Source organism: Pseudopipra pipra, chromosome 4, assembly GCF_036250125.1.
Source record: "Pseudopipra pipra isolate bDixPip1 chromosome 4, bDixPip1.hap1, whole genome shotgun sequence".
In the NCBI taxonomy this organism is placed as follows: Eukaryota; Metazoa; Chordata; class Aves; order Passeriformes; family Pipridae; genus Pseudopipra; species Pseudopipra pipra.
The window spans coordinates 64,157,883-64,174,506 of record NC_087552.1 but is presented as its reverse complement, the minus strand read 5'-3'; the positions used below and the strand labels follow the sequence as shown (position 1 = coordinate 64,174,506).

The following is a 16,624-nucleotide window of genomic DNA, read 5'->3' as shown; positions in this document are numbered from 1 at the left end:
ACCAATCATAACTCTCCTAACTTACCCTCAATAAACCCTCAATAAACAGAATAAAGAGTTCTCACCTCTAGATATTCCAAATTAAACAATTTCCAGAGGTTGAGAAAATAAACCCTGAAAAACCAGCAACATATTCTATCAAAGGAATTTTTGGTACCTGATTAGTGGAGGAACAAGATTGACACATAAATCACGACGACTGGAGAACCGACGGATTTGAGAAGGCACTTTTGTTGGAAGACACACCAAAGTCTCCTGAAAAGCCCTAAATCTACATCCTCCACAGGTAAAAGCCAGCACTTGGTACTCATGCCCAGGTAACACTGGTTCCTAGAAATAATTCACTAGACACAGTGACTGCCAGTTCTTACATTCCCTGCTCCCAACTTCAGATCACCTCTAGGTCAACTTACACTTTGGAAAAAAAACCAAACCCAAACACATAGCAAAAAATCTGCAAAACAAAACAAAAAACCCCCCAACCAACAGAACAGAACATCATAGAAAAAGTTCAAGTATTTTGACTATGGCAAAGAACCTGCATAAACAAGTCAAAAGTTATGCTTCGAAAAGGATTCCAAAAATACATACAAAAGCAGGGGTTGCAGAATTTTATCTCTGGGAGATTGCCAAAGGTCAGACTAAAGGAAGAACAATGCTTGGTTTATGGATAAACAAATCTAACAGAAACAGAGCCAGACAGCCTACATATTGACCTACCTATGGAAAAGGTAACTAATAACAGAACCATATTTTATAAATTCCTATCACATTTTATAAATACACTTTTCCAGCCACTGACATTCCAGTATGCTCAGTAAGAATCAAGGACAACGACGCTTTATGGTGTAACAGATACCTGCAGGTTTGGGGGTAAAAAAAAAAAAAAAAAGACTTCCACAGCTAGAGAAACAGGAATACAATACAAGTTAGCTGTACAGGACACCTGATAGCTTGCAATAGGGTAACTTGGAAATTTCTCTAGAATTCTGGCAAAAAAGAGCAGAGTTTAATAAAATACTTATCAAAACCACAATATTCTGCATTTACCCTTTTTCTTAGCAGGTAGCCCTCATTTCACAGGAGAACAAAGCGGAGTTGCCTGCACTGAAGTGTCTGAGACATGCAAAATAAATCAGACAAAGCAGCAAGTTGCTGCAAGGTAAATTCCAACTGGATAAAAGGGGAGAGAAAAAAAATTCACAGTGGTAGCAGATAAATCCTGGACCATGCAGTCTAGAGAGGCTGTGGTAACTCCAGGCTTGGATGAACTCACAATAACTGGACGAGGTCCTGAGGAACACGCTCCAGGGCTGAAGCCCTGCACTGAGCAGGGGCTGACACCACCGGGCCCCAGAAGTCACTTCTGACCAGAACTGCTCATTGATTCTGTATTTGTGGAAGGCTGCTGCTCACAAAGGGGAGTCCAAGCACTAAGCAAATACCTTGTCAAGTTCTTTTGTTTACTTTGTCAGTTGTCAAAGTAAGGTGTGAATGACCCTACTATTTACTGTAGGGATTTTTCTTTGTTATTCTTATGGTATGGGTCGACAATTTTTGAGGCACTTAATGACTACAAAGAGAGGCTTAACATAAGTAAGGAATGGTTAGTTCACTAAAACAGCAATGTCACTAATGCTCAAATTGAAAGTAACAGTTCATATAAATGAACTTGCAGATTTTTTTTTTCTGCCAGCAAATTCAGCATTTAACAGGACGTTAAATACCAAAAGTAAGGCATAAAAACATATATTCCTGCTTCAGAAAATCCATGGGAGAGTAATAGGTGAATGCTGCAAGTAACACAGAACACTCATCTATGCTACAGATCTCATTCACCACCCAGTGTGAGACTTCTGTAATGCTTCCTACCAGCCACTAGAAAAGAAACATACACATTTTACTTGCTTTTAAATAATAACTAGACCACATTAAGTCAGTTTTGTACCATTACTAAAAAAACAACGCCAAAGCTCAAAGTACCACTGAGCAGATTTTCATTTAACTTCCATAACGAACAAATAACTTCAACAAGCCTCTTTGTTTAAAGGTTTGTGCAAAACTGTTTCCATTATTCAACAGTAAAACTAAGATTTTAATCTATAAAAGTAACTTCCCTTAAGAATAAAGAGCTACATATCAAGTAAGATTTAGTGCAAAGTTTAAGGCAGAACTAACAGAACAGTAATTATTCCACAATACGTTATTCCGCACATAAGGGAAAATAAGGACTACAATTAATGTGGATAGTTTCAGTTCAACACCTAGTGGAGAACAGGCCACATGACAAAATTCAAAACTTCATGCTCTGAATTAGGGGATAGCAATTTTGGAAACTGTATTATACAAATTTCTAACCTTCATCAAAAGCAAAGGCTGTCGTCTCTGTAGAACTCCAGCTTTGCACCTGTGGAAGATTTGCTTTGAGAGAGAATGTTTATTTCAGAAAAATTCTGCAGCTTTTCTTTTGTTTTACACAGAGCTGTGAAAATAAGTACAGATGAGGGGAGGACCACTAGTCTGTCAGTTCAAGTAGACAGCATGGCTTTCAAATAAGTACTATCCAAAACCACACCGTAAAGACTGAAGCACCCTTCAGATGAGTACACCTGAATGCCTCACGGGCTGCTGAAATACTGTTGCCAGGATCATCTGTTAAAACAGATCCTCAGTGCCTATGCTGCTTCCTACACTGCTGAAATATGAGCTTGTTTGCCTTGAATGAGGCCTGTTAGTCTCACTCCAGTGCCTCGTAAACTTACAGAAAAGATTATTCTGACAGGTATTGAAAAACACCTGAAAGACAACACAGTCATTGGTCACATCCTGGCTTCATTAGAGGAAAGTCCTGCTTATCAAACCTGATTTCCTTTTATGAGGAGGTAACACACCCAGCTGATCAAGGGAAGCCAGCTGATACAATCTTCTTTGATTTCAGCAAAGCTTTCGATACTGTCTCTCACAGGATCCTTCTGGACAAAATGTCCAGCACAGTTGGATAAACACAACATGTGGTGGGTGAGCAATTGGCTCATGGGTCGAGCACAGAGGGCAACAGTGAGTGGGGTAACATCAGACTGGTGACCTGTCACTAGTGGGGTTCCCCAGGGCTCCATCTTGGGCCCTGTACTCTTCAACATCCTCATAAATTCCTTGGATGCAGGACTAGAAGGGATACGAAGCAAGTTTGCAGATGACACTTAAGTGGAAAATCTGCTGACTTCCTGGAAGGTAGAGAGGCCTCACAGAGAGACCTCGACAAATGAGAGGACTGGGCAATCACCAACCATAGGAAGTTCAACAAGGGAAAGTGCTGGATTCTGCACCTGGGATGGGCCAACCCTGGATGCATGTACAGACATGGGGAATGAGATGCTGGAAAGCAGTGTCGGGAAAGGGACCTGGGAGTCCTGTCCAATGCCAAGGTGAATGAGTCAGCAGTGCCCTGGCAGCCAGGAGGGCCAACTGTGTGCTGGGGGGCATCAGGCAAAGCATCGCCAGCCTGTCAAGGGAGGGGATTGTCCCACTCTGCCCTGTACTGGGGCAGCCTCACCTTGAATATTGTGGCAGCTTTGGGCACCACAAAATAAGAAAGATATTAAGCCATTAGAGAGTGTCCGAAGGAGGGGGCAACGAGGATGGTGAAGAGTCTTGTGGGGAAGCCATATGAGGGGCAGCAGAAGGCACTTGGTCTGTTCAGCCTGGAGAAGAGGAGACTGAGGGGAGACATTGCAGTTAAAACTTCCTTGTGAGGGGAAGAGGAGGGGCAGGCACTGTGGTGACCAGTGGCAAGACCTGAGGGATGACCTGAATTTGTGTCAGGGGAGGTTTAGGTTGGATATTAGGAAAAGGTTCTTTACCCAGAGGGTGGCTGGGCACTGGAACAGGCTCCTCAGGGAGGTGTCACAACATCAAGCCTGACAGAGTTCAAGAAGTGTTTGGATGATATTCTCAGGCACATGGTGTGACTCTTGGAGACGGTCCTGTGCAGGGCTAAGAGCTGGACTTGATGATCCTCATGGGTCCCTTCCAACTCAGTACATTCTGTGATTCTTCTCTTTCCAGCCCTTTCAGATGCCCATTATTGACAACAATCAGCTAAAAATGCACAAAGATACAGCAGCGGGGAGAGACAAACCTGGCACCAAATTCCTCTCTTGCCTCCAACAGGCCAGTGAATCCCAGGGGATCAGACAACTACAGCACTGGAGAGCCCAGCCCTGCCACAGGGCAAAGCAGCCTGTGCTGGGTGTCCATGTGGGTTCCCTCCATCAGAGGCTAGGTTTCTGGAGCCCTTCCTCCCTGCTTCTGGACACTCCACCTGCAGCTCAGCTAATTTTTGTTCATTTGTGGTTAAAAGCAGTGTACTCATATCCTCCCCCACAGTGCATCCAGCTCTTTCTGTCCCTCCTCCTACACACTTCATTCCTGTTCTCAGCCTGTCTCCTCCTGAACAGCCAATACTCTAAGAGGCCTCATTTAACAGAAAGGCATGAAAGAGGAGACATCATTATATCTAATATTTCAGATTACTCAATCACAATTATTTTCATCCTTTTTCTTCCCTTCTGTGGTCAGTGAATTCCCATTTTTGGAGACATGAAAAGTGAGAAATCAACAGTACAATGCTCCTTCACATTCTGCCTTCCTTTTAACACCAAAACTAGAGAAGTAAACAATAAGCTGTCCTCTCATTAAAAGCAACAAACAGCATTTTGGAAGGGTCCTATTCATTAACACAGGTGATTTATTATGCCATTGATGGACCTAATTCCCTAAGTTCAGAACTCCAAATTACGTGTGACCAGTGATCTCAAAACATGTGTGTGTTTGTGTGGTATAAACATATCAGATTCACATGATTTAAGACTTAATGCTGAAACCAGCAGCTACTATTTTGAAACTTAAGCCCTTTTTCTTATTAGATTACAAGTAAGGTCACAGCCTGGACTAGGTGTGTGCTTCTATGTATGGTATAGGATGCCAATCCTGCTTCAGATGCTTTCTCTCAGAAATACAGAGATTCTTTGCAAACAGTAAAAGATAATGTTCTTCTTAAAGCCCTTTATTAAATGTGTAGTCCCTATTCTCTGTAAAAGTTTCCTAAGATCCTCCTATTTAGAACATTTGGATCCAAAAAATTCTAGGAGTAGCCTGAAAAGAAAGATGATCCAGATTCCTGGAAAAATAGACAATATCCATGGCAGTGCACTAAGTAAAGACTTAGGATTCCTGTAATCCAGTGAAACGAAGGGAATTGCATGGCTTATTATTTAACTGAACATAGTCCTAGTCCTTTTTATGATCACTCTGTGTGTAATCATAAAAATCCTTATCCTCAGCCTCCAAAACAATAAATGAAAATGATAAATGAGAGGTACAACTTCCGCAATGGTCCTGATTCAGCAGAGCTGTTTAAAACCCGTGCATTTAAAAAGTTTCAGCAGTACTGTACAGAAGTGAAGTCCAAAGGTAAAACTCATTAACCCACACTGCTCTGGGTCAGCAGGGCAAAGGGGCAGACAAGCCAGTGACTCTTTAGTCTCCCGGCCAATTATTTCCTCACACTATTTTTCAAGCCAAGTTCCTGCATATATTCAAATGAAGGAAATTAACTCCAACTGATGCTTTACGTGAAAGACCTCTGGGCTTTGAAAGATGATACAAATGACACTTGAAAACAACCAACATGTCAGGTTTCTTTGTCAACAGTCAGCGTTACAACTGCTTTTCAGAAGCAATAATCCATTTTCATGTGCTAACCTGGAGCCTAATGAGAGCACTGTACCTGTGATGCCTTAAGCTCTTCCAAGAGGAAAGCTATGCACAAACAAGCAAGAAAGTCGCCTCTTTTTCTCACTTTTGATATTCCTGCCACACCCAGATGCATCAAACAGACAGAGGAAAGAACCAGACCTTTCAGAGCCCTGAACTGCTGAAGAGACAGCAACTGAGCCAGAGGAGCAGTCCAGGAAGCTTTCTTCACCACAGTGCTCAGGAAGGCAGGACAGGAGCACCCCATTCACGAGTGATCTTGAAGGTGCCAGGACTGATTTCTTCTACAACTCAGTTTGCAAACACAGCCTCAAGCCAACACTTCATAAAACACCACAGATATTCCAAAATTGATATGTAACACACAACCTCATGCACAGTGCACATGCACACATGCAAGGAAAAACAAATCTACAGAGTGCTAAGAAATAATTTTACATTCTGAAGCAAGTACTTCTCTAAGCATTTTCCTGATACTACAGAAGATTTACCCTTAATTGATTATGTAAGTAGCTTAGGCACACGTAACCAAGCACTGGAGGCATCTAATTACTGTCAGCATTATCTCTACAGGTAGCCACAAATCTTAACTGACACATCAAGACTGAGTTTGCTCAGGATAGTTCGAACAAACTAACACATTCTCAGATGCCAGATGAGGTTCAATACAAGCACAGGTACCATTTCAAGAAGAAAGGTTTCTCCCTTTTACCAAATATCAGCAACTTGTGCAAAAACTTAAGCTGACTCATCTTTGCTCTCAGTGGTTCAAATCAAATCAGAGAAGCCCTCCAAGAGCTAAACCTGCAGATTAAGGCTGAGTTCCTGCACTGCAGCCTTACCCCATGACCATCAGGCTCCTGGAAGGTAGAAAGGCTGTGTACAAACCACTCAGGTGCTTGTTCTTCCACACTGTATATGTGTGGCAGCCACTCACCAAAGCCAAAGTTCTCCTGTTACAGTTCACCCCTGGTTCTCCAAAGTGAAGATTTATGCACCTAACCTGCAAGAGTGTGAATCTCAGCTGAAAGTCTTTTCGGCAGAGAGTGCAATGCTAAGAACACACTCCTCTCTAGGACTTGGTTTATACCTACCACTGCAGCACTTCTAACAAACTGCTTTAAGAAGCTTCCTCTCAGCAAGCTGGTCTTCAACAATACTACTCGAAATGCCTCCTCCTCATGTCACAGTGCACACAAACCCTGATGCACAGCGCAGGGGTGAGCTGGGCAGGGAGGCCTCTAGAAAGCAGCTACTTTCAAACAAAACAGTGCAAGACCCAGGTTCATTTACTTCAGTACTCACTGAAGTCCTTGGAATCCAAGGGGCCCATAGGAACTCCAGGGAACAGGGAGTACATGGGATCACTAGAGGAAGCTATTTCAACCTTGTGGATAGCAGATTATACAAACCAACAAAAACTAGCTACAGTATGTTTTGAACCTTAACAATGCTGACAGCATAAACACAAATAGTAGTCCCTGTGGCACAGAAGGACCTCAAAAGCTCTCTGCTTGTTCAATACCTCTGAACCTCATCACCAGGTCACATGGTATAAGAGAACAGATGCACAAAATATGGGGGTGTGGTGTGCAAGCACAGACAAAAAGTGAGCAACTCTTGTTTTCAAAACAGAGCAGAAGGTGGATAGTAAAGGGAAGGATATTCAAGGTCAGGTTACAGATGGAGCACCTGGAACTTCAAAGCCGATCACCTAGTTTGAACTTAATCTTCGTATTATCATGATGACATCCCCCAGTGACCAAGATTATCTGTTCTCCATTTAAAAGGCACTCATGGCAGCCTTTATTTCCTGGCATTCAAGGTAGCCGAAAACATTCAGGTTAAAAAGCTCAGTCTAGTGAATATCACAGTTCCTGTAACACTGATAAAACCACTACAGACTACACTAGAGCAGGATTTGGACAGATGGCTTTACTTTGTTGGATGAGAAAAGTTGAGAAGCGATTAAACATCCCACTCTGAGCAAGGTCTAAATAGCCCGTTCCACTGTGCTCCCTCCAGGCTGAAGGACAGCATTTGTTTGAGTTAGCAGTTGTGCTACTAGAATGGGTAACAAAAGTTCATGCTTTGAAGTGCTGAGAAGCCTCCTGCTTCAGAATTAAGTCTGGTTCCATGGCAACGAACAGACAAGGGTCCACAAAAGCTTCAGCACCTGAAACATGACTGATGACTGGAGTTCTGCTGCACAGTACTTCAACCCAAGAATAAAAATCAACAAAGGCTTCAGCCAGTTTAATAGGTCTAAAGAAACTGCTTCTCTTAAGCTTTGCACATAAGGCAGCCTTTCAAGGAACCATGTTTGCCAATTCTCTACGTATTTTATCAGCCTATTCATATTAGCCTATTTGTCTTATGCAAAAAACCCCAAACACAAATATGAGGAAAAAGAGATTAGCTGAAGCAATCCCACGTGCAAAACAGGTTAGATGCAGCCAACTCTGCCTGATGCCTCAAGTTTATTTCTACAATGGTTTCTCTAAAATATATCATACTTCAGACATCATATCCTAAAAATAATAGACATTATGAAGGCCTTACATAAAACCAAACTTACCAGCAAACAACCAAACCCCCCAAAAGCAGACAGTCCTTTTCCACATTTGCCACTTTCCCTGGGCATCTGCATTTAGAACACCTTATCGCTCACACAAGGGCCACGTTTAGAAGGGGTCACATAACTGCTTTGAGTGGACAGTGGTGTCATTTCAACAAGCGAGTGACGCAATGTCAGATGATTTCATGCCAGGCATAAATGAAGGGAAAAGGTATTAAAAAAACTGTAGCTGAGATTTGGAAAGATCACAGCGGTCACCCAAGTGTTTGGCAAGTATTTGTATTTTAAGCTTCATACACTTAGAATGATCAATAAAATATTCCATCACTGCTAAACCACTTACGAATCCTCAGATGCCAAAGCTCTTTAATACATGTATGGATCCTACCTGTATTTATTTATTTATGTGCCATCAGATTAAGGACCTTGGCCAAAACCACAAAAGATATTACTGGAGAAGCCACTGCCCAGAGGAAAAAAGACCTCGTTCAGACCTTCTTTTATTGTAATGCAGAAGGAATCTTCCAAGATTTAAGATGCTTCCATAAAACATAAAGATAGGATGCAGAGCCTTAGCCCCTAGCAGTATCTGCCTACTTACTCGTAACACAAAAAACATGTTGTTAATACCAATCTAAATTAAAATAGCAAGCTATTATATCTTTAAAAGTAAAATATCACACAAGACCATTCTCCTACAATCTTATGTAATCTCACTGTTAAACTACAACCATATTTCACAGAAGCATTACCTGGCAAAGAAGTTCGTAAAAGGTCCCAATATTTTCCGTTTGCTATCCACGTCTGCCTCCGGACAACACTCCTGCTGGCTCTGGTCATTGGTCTCTTTAGTGGAATTGAGGGTAACATCCGAGAAGTGTGCCTCGTCAGTCTCAAGATTCACAATTGCACTTGAACTGCTTGTGACCACAAAGTCCAAAATGTCTTCATTGCTAACCGATAAAGTTGTTGACAGTTCCGTGCTAAGACTAGACACACTACAAACAGAGATATCATCGCTTCGATTCAGAGTTTTTGAGGTTGGACTATAAAGTTTGACAGAGTCATACCCAGTCCTTGGGAAAGTGGAGGATTTTCGCACGGCATGGTCGTGCTCAGCAGCCAGAGAAGGTGGAGGCACATACGGTGGCAGTGTGCACGCGCTCTGAAACGCCCTGTCAGGCACGATTTCAGGTTCTGACTGCTTTCTCTTCACATTTAACACACTGCAGTGAACAGGCTCTGGATTTCCTATTTCTAGAGTTGGAATACCAGAATCCACTGATTTAAGGCTATGACAATCTTCTAAAGCACTGGACAGCTGACCAGGCCCAAACTGAGGCAATGAGAGATCTCTCGGGGTCCCGGAGTTCAGGTTTGGAAGGCCCTGGACACCACTGCCCACTCTTGCATCCAGAATTCCCATGAAGGTCAAACCATTTAAGGAGTTGGACAAATTTGCATCAGTTGTCTTGGCCCAACTAGTACCTGGTTAAAAAGAAAGAAAACATAAGTGATTATTTGCAGGAAGGTTGTGGTTTGTTCTTGACTGTTTGAGTTTGTTCAGTGGGGTTTTTTTGGTTGCTTCTTTTGTCTGTTTCTTTTTTTTTTTTTTAATACACTCAATCCTGTCCTAATTTAGGCTTTCAATTAAAAATTGTTTTTCTCTTGCACATGATTACTATCCCTTCCCCCTGCTTGAACAACCGGACAATGGCAACTTAAATTAGGCTTCTAGAAAATGTCAAGCACGAAAAGCTTTTCATAAGCAGTTTGTGTGCCAGTGTTTGCTTCTTACACATCTCCTGAAAGCAAAATGACATACTATAAAACCTGCAGTATTTTAATATTCCATTATAATACTGAGACAAATATTTGAAATTTACTTCTATACAGTCATAAATGCACATTCACTAATTCCAGGGGTCTACAAAACTTGTTTACATACACTTAGACCAAATTCTGAAGTGTTCATTTAAACAGAATTTCTTAGCATTCTTCTGGAAATCAAATAACTGATAATAAATTTGTCACCAAAATAGAATGCATAATGTATCAGTTTTGCATTAAGCAAGAGATGTGAAATCTGAACAGCTACAAAGCTATCCACACAGTTAATGTTTTGACAATACACATGATGCACTTCATCAGTGCATGTACAGTAACATTGACACTTGCAAGTACATTGTAATTACTGCAGTCAGGGACTGCAGTCCTTCATCTGTGCAATATCCATTCACAGTGTCTCCCTGGGGGCTGCCAGTAGGTCAGTTAATCCGAATCCACTGCAAATCTGAGTAACCCTCAAGTGAGGGCTGTCAGTAGGAGCTACAGGTTGGATGCACCATCCTTGTGAGCAACTGCGGCCTTCCATAAACCTGGAACCCCGTCAGGACTGCTGCCCTGGCTTCCAGAACTACTACAGAACCTTCAAACACTACATGATTATTAGAGTGACATTGCATACATCTTCTCTTCCTATATGAATAGTTAAACTACCTACGGCTCTGCTGAAGTTTGCAATGTAATTACTCTGCAGCAGTTGGCAGAACAAATATGCACATATTGCTTCAGTTTCTTCACTCTGAAACACTCTGGGCTGAGTGTGAAGGAGTGAAGAACACTCCTTCCATCTTGCCAACAGATTGCTTTCTAGACAGATTTTTCTCTAGCTCCTGAAGCCTCATCATCTCCTGCTTCTGGTCTCCTATTCTCTCTCTAGTGTAGCACTAGAGGTGCTACTAAAGGTGACAGTTGTTCTCCAAGAGGTCCTCCCCACATCCTGCTTTTAAAAAACAAATATGCATATCCCCAAAACAAAACCCAGTTTGTGAAAATCGGTATCTCACAGCAGTTCTAAACCACTGGTTAATGTCACCTAAGCTCTGCCAAACATCAGGGTTTGACACACAGTCCGTTCTTGGATCTGAGCTCATCAATACACTTCGGCATCGTGATACTTACAGGCAGGAGGTGAGAGAAAACACAGTTCAAACATATTTAACTAGTCCAAACCAAAACATCTTTTTCCACAAGTTTTCAGTCATGTGGGACATTCATGAATCCAACCGTACTTCATATGCTATACTAAATCTTGAACTTCTTACCCAAATGCTATTTGCTAGCTGATATGGCACTCCAGTTCAATCCACTCCTAAGCACAGAGAAAAGTCAAGGAGAAATAATCCTGGGTATTTCCTCTTTTAGACTTTTCCAGAACTTTGTAGCAGCCAACTATATGCTACCCATACAAATCAATCAACACATCAATTGCCTAATCCTCTGCATAAGCAAGGTTTCAAATGTATTGTTTTGACTAAAAAGCTTGTGAAGATGTACACTTTACTTAAAGAGTTGCTATAGCAACTTTTTTTTTTTCCCCACATTACCATGGTTTGAAAAGTTTACATCCCCTGCAATTTAAAGTGATGTCTTGAGATAGCTAGCACACAACCGGGTACATTATGAACTCCCTGTTCACTAAACTAAAATTGCAAGGGCCAGTAAAAGACCAAACAACCCTAAACAGCAATCCCTGAATACAGGCAACAAACTATACTCAAGAAATCAACTGTGATAGTTGAAGTGTACACATAAGATATAAAATGGAGCACAAGTTAAATTACTGTTAAATATACTTGGATCTCCTGCTTTCAGACCTTCTTGCTTGGATTCACTTGTTCTTCTAATGCAAGTCTGACTGTTTTCTCTTCCTTGTGCTCACCTTACCTCTTCATACACACTTTATTGCTCTTCAAATCCACAGCCCACCCAGCCCCAACATTACTCAAAGTATATGTACACACACACTACGGAACAACATAACCAAGAGTGTAGGTGCTTCATTTATAAGAATGTGCACATATAAATGCACCTAAAAAACGCAGTCCAGAAAACAAAGGACAGAAATGTAATCAGTCAGGACCAGCTTTGAAGATGTTTGAGTAAACAGCACAAGCATGTTCCCATAATGAATTCCTCCCCTGACTGCCTTCACTTCTGCTCAATGATTTTCCCAAGTAGCAGCCAGTCCTCAGTTTAATTGCATGGCTCTTGTCGACCAAGCTTACAAATGGTAAGCATTCAAGCAGCCTTGGCAGAGGCAGTAACTACAGCAACTCAAGAGGCCAAACAATCCTGCAAACAAGAGAGTTCAAAAAGAAGTGAAAATAAATTTTCATGCCAGGTACTGAAGGTATTTTTAACTTGGATTGGTATTTTTTCAAGCAATAAATTTAACGGGAAGAGATCCTTTAAACAGGGAACCAGCAAACCAGCAGAAGTGTGCAACAGCTACAGCTTGCTGGAGCAAATTATGCAACATCAAGCTACCAAGGTTTTACACAGTTCAGCGAAACTGTGGGAAGCTTTGAAGTGTACCCATCAAGGGCTTTAAATGAAAACCTGAGATGCAATCAGCTGTCAAGAACATACATGAGAACTCCTTGATTCATTTTGCTTTAGGTTGTTGTAGGATTGTTTTTAAGGATGTAGCGAAGTGCTATTTATACTCTTTGTTTTAGCTGCCTCACTGGTAAGTGCAAAATCTGACAATTGATGTCAAATATTCTGTCACGTGCTCCAATGATAAATGATTTATGGAAAGAAGTTATTAATGTAACAATATTGTAGCATTATTATCTGAATAAACATGGCATTATTAAAATATTAGTATAGTAGACTATTGAGAAATAATAAGCAATTTTGTCTGCACAACATTCATAATCCCCATGGTTTATTTCAACATATATTAATCTAAATAAAATTGATATTTGTAAGAGTGAATATTCCACAAGCAAGAAAACAGGGGAAAGGGAGTTAGGGAAATACAGGCAAGGTCACACGTTGCAATGAGAGGGCAGGTAGAGATTATTTGCTCATTAACACTTCCAACGTAAGTGCTAAGGGGCACCTGATAAAGACAGTTTTGTAGCCAGGTTTAAAATTAACATCGTGACATAAGGGGCAGCTGAACTGCATACATCCTAGCCACAGAACACCCAAATGTTTATGTGTAAGCTCGGGAAGAAAAAAATCACTGATGATTCCTAAACGAAAAGAAATTCATTAATTCCTTGAACTGCAAGTGTCAGAACTTCATGGAAACATCAACATACATTAGTCCTGCTTGCAGGCCCTCCCTCCCCCAGGTAAATTCTTCCCTCTGACAGGTGGAGTTTTGATCCATCTCAGTGCGGCTGTCCATACAGCCTTACATTCCCCAAATTCTGATCACAGCATGCAAGAAGGCATGTTCTGACAATAACCAGAAGCTTTAAAACAGATCTTGGCTCTGCATATTGCTCAATCAAACAGAGAGAACAAGTCATATTTGATTATAATTCTAAAATCCACAATAAAATGGCTTTTAACCCATGTTGATATAATATTTAAAGAAAGTTAACAGCAATGCCAATCATTAGAGTAAAACAAAACTAGAAAGATGCCAACTCAAGCCCCATTCTTCCAAGTTCGCTGTGAGCTGCAATGCAATTTAGGCAACCAACAAGAGTGAGACAAATATCTGCAAAATAGGCTTTGTATCTTCTTGCCTCACAGGAATGGGAAGAGGAATGATTCATACAAACTGCTCAGTTCTCAAAGAGTTAACATTGCCATTTTTATCACACACCTTGTCTCTTCAACAGTTATCTCTGCCAGCAAAAAAGTTTTTAAGAACGAGGAATTTCTTCAATTACATAGCTGCAACATTTTTTCCTTCTTAAAGGGAAAATATTTTTTTTGTTAAATCAAAGGTTTATATTTAACAATATTTTTGTTGCATGTACCAAGCAACAAAATGCTATCAAAATGCAGCTGCAGATGACCTCGGTGCACAGGGCCATCAAACCCAGTTTTGTTTATTAAATATTTCTTGGTTCACATTGTTTGTGTTCGCGTTCTAACAGTCACGGCATTGCCAAGAGTGACGAACTCCTGAAGCTAGAAAAGTCTGACTTTCAACAAGGTGCGAGATAGAGCGATTAAGGCTACATATGTAAGCACTGCCGAAACTTTAAGGGCAAAAAGAAAAGAAACACACTGAGATGTTTTTTTCCTTAGGAGGTCTTTATCTAACTCTCAGCTGATGCTCTTCCGCGAAGCCTGAGCTTTACAAATCTGGCTTCTGAGCGGAGTCCTCGGAAAGCGATCATAAGTAAACCCTTCACTGCTTTTCCACTGATTTGCTACGTCAGGCCGGCAATACAAACGAGCCACAGTGTTTTTCTAAAGCCTCCGCTCCTGAAGCAGTTTACAGGGTTTTCCTCCCCACACCATTATTACTGAAAACTCTGAGACCACATTAAATTATCAGCAGCGTCAGGAGAACTTTTGCTCCTGTGAGCTGTAGTTTTGTTTGGTCTGTGGGAATTGCCTGGGAGACTTCAACTAGAAGAGAGGCAGGGAGACGAAAGTTTCTTCCTTCTCACGGGTTCAGCCTGACTCGCACTGCGAAGGTTCCCGAGCTGGCGGCCTTCGCTTACAAAACAACCCAAAGAAACTGAAACAAAAAAAAAAAAAACACAAAAAAAAAAAACAAACCACCCCACGACCAAAGCCTTGAGGAAGCAGCGCTCACCTCCCTCTGCGGTCTGTAACCCACTCGGTGAAGACTGCGAAGGCTCAGCTTTCCTGCTCCTCTTAACTTTTGCTCCTCTTGGCCACGGCTGGGCAAGGCAGCCGCCCAAGTCCCAGCCCCGCCGAGCCCCTCGCAGCCGGGGCTGCCCCCGCCCGCCCCGCTCGCCCCCCGGGCTCTGCCCTCGCACCAACAGGTGCCACCGACACCCCCGGCCCCAGCCGGGCTGAGCCGCCGCCCGCGCACGCAGAGCCCCGCGAAGCCCGATCGCCTCACCGGGGTAGCGCTGCCCTCCGCCGTTCTCCTCCCGCTGGGCCATGCCCGGACCGCCCCGCAGCCGCCGCTGCGGGACTAGGAGGCGGCCGGCGGCTGCGGCGGGCGGTCCATGTCGCTGCCCTCCGGTCCCCGCGGAGCAGCGCCGGGCTCAGCGCGGCTGAGGCGGAGCAGCCGCCGCTCGCCGGGCGCCCCCTCGGCCCGGCGCGGGGCCTCCCATGGCGACCGCCCCCGCGGCGGGAGCGGCGCACACCTGGCTGCGGGACAGGTGCCGGGCTGCTCCGGGGACGCTCCAGCCCCCGCGGCTCGGGCTCCTCCCGCCCCGCCGCCGCTCCCCCTGCCCGGCACGGCGGGGGAAGCACCGCCCGCCGGGGGAGGGAACGCCTGCGCGGAGGGGGGCGGGGGGCGGCCGCCGGGCGCCATTTTGGATCGTCTCAGCTCCCGCCGAGGGGGCGGCGGTGTTTGGGGTGTCCGCACGGACCGCCCGCGGAGCCGGCTCGGGAGTGGAGCGGGACTGCGGCTGAGGGCGCTCCGAGGAGCCCCGCGCCCGGGCGGAGCCTCTGTTACTCTGCCCGGCGGCTGCAGCCCGTCCTGTGTCACTGCCGGGGGCGGGGGGTGGCCCTGGCGATCCCCGGGGGGAGCAACACTGCGGCCGGGCTCCGCTTGTGTTCCCGCCTGCGTTTAGGAGGAAAACAAACTTCGGTGGGTTTGCAGGTTTGGGCTGCGGAAGGTCTGGGGGCATCCAGTGCAGGTGTGTCTTTAGCTCTGTGGGACTTTGGCTTTACGCTCTGTAGAACTTTGGCTTTACGCTCTGTAATGCCAAAAGTGGAGGCTTTAGGGTGGTAATTGGCGATTTTTGCATGTGTGTCTTTCTTTGCCTTCCGCCTCAAGTGCTCCCCTCGGCCGCTGTGGTGCCCAGCCTGCTCTACGCCCACACTGAAGTCACAGGGGTCAGGAGCAGTCAGCACCTGGCAGGGGCAGAGCTGTCGTGTGTTCCTTATCATCTGTGAAACTCGGGGCTGGGTTTTTTCTGCACACGTCGCATATTTCGCACCTAGACTTGGTGATGTGTCTCTACAGTGGTGGTAAGATAAAGCGGACACCTGAACCGTCACCTCACACCTCTAGTCTATGCTGAAGCAAATGCAGAAATATCTAACCTTTTGTTAGTGTAATTAGTTTGATACCAAGCAGCGGCAAACCCATGATTATTCAGGCTTTGATGTGGGCAAGTTACATCTGAATGAATTGCGAGAGGCAGAGGGAAACCAAGAAGTACTTGCCACCATGGCCCTATTGCAACCAGTTCCATCCTATCAAGATTACTACACTGAAAACTTATCAATCAAAAATTATATCTCTGCAGATAGTTTCTGTTGTTTGGATCTGAGACCAGTACTTATTTTGACGTATTTCAAAGA

The 16,624-nt window shown here is 43.7% G+C and overlaps 2 protein-coding genes across 5 annotated transcripts in view; both read right to left on the bottom strand.

The window, feature by feature from the left end:
* The window catches only part of TBC1D14 (TBC1 domain family member 14), a 69,321-nt gene extending 53,820 nt beyond the window's left edge, over positions 1 to 15,501 (bottom strand). Inside the window, exons 1-2 of one of the 4 annotated variants that reach the window (XM_064653293.1) lie at positions 15,207 to 15,501; positions 9,106 to 9,841 (exon numbers count right to left, since the gene is read on the bottom strand). In XM_064653293.1, coding sequence (XP_064509363.1) covers positions 9,106 to 9,841; positions 15,207 to 15,249 — 779 coding nt within the window. In that variant the 5' untranslated portion in view covers positions 15,250 to 15,501. Of the gene's footprint in view, positions 1 to 9,105; positions 9,842 to 14,933; positions 14,952 to 15,206 lie in introns of those variants that run through there. The other 3 variants (XM_064653295.1, XM_064653297.1, XM_064653294.1) reach the window with 3 other exon arrangements.
* Positions 15,282 to 16,207, bottom strand: LOC135413772 (proline-rich proteoglycan 2-like). The gene is made up of 2 exons (XM_064653913.1): positions 15,989 to 16,207; positions 15,282 to 15,878 (listed from the first exon to the last, which is right to left on the bottom strand). Exons 1-2 carry the CDS (start codon positions 16,205 to 16,207, stop codon positions 15,282 to 15,284), a joined length of 816 nt encoding a protein of 271 aa, XP_064509983.1.
* Positions 16,208 to 16,624: the final 417 nt, after the last annotated feature.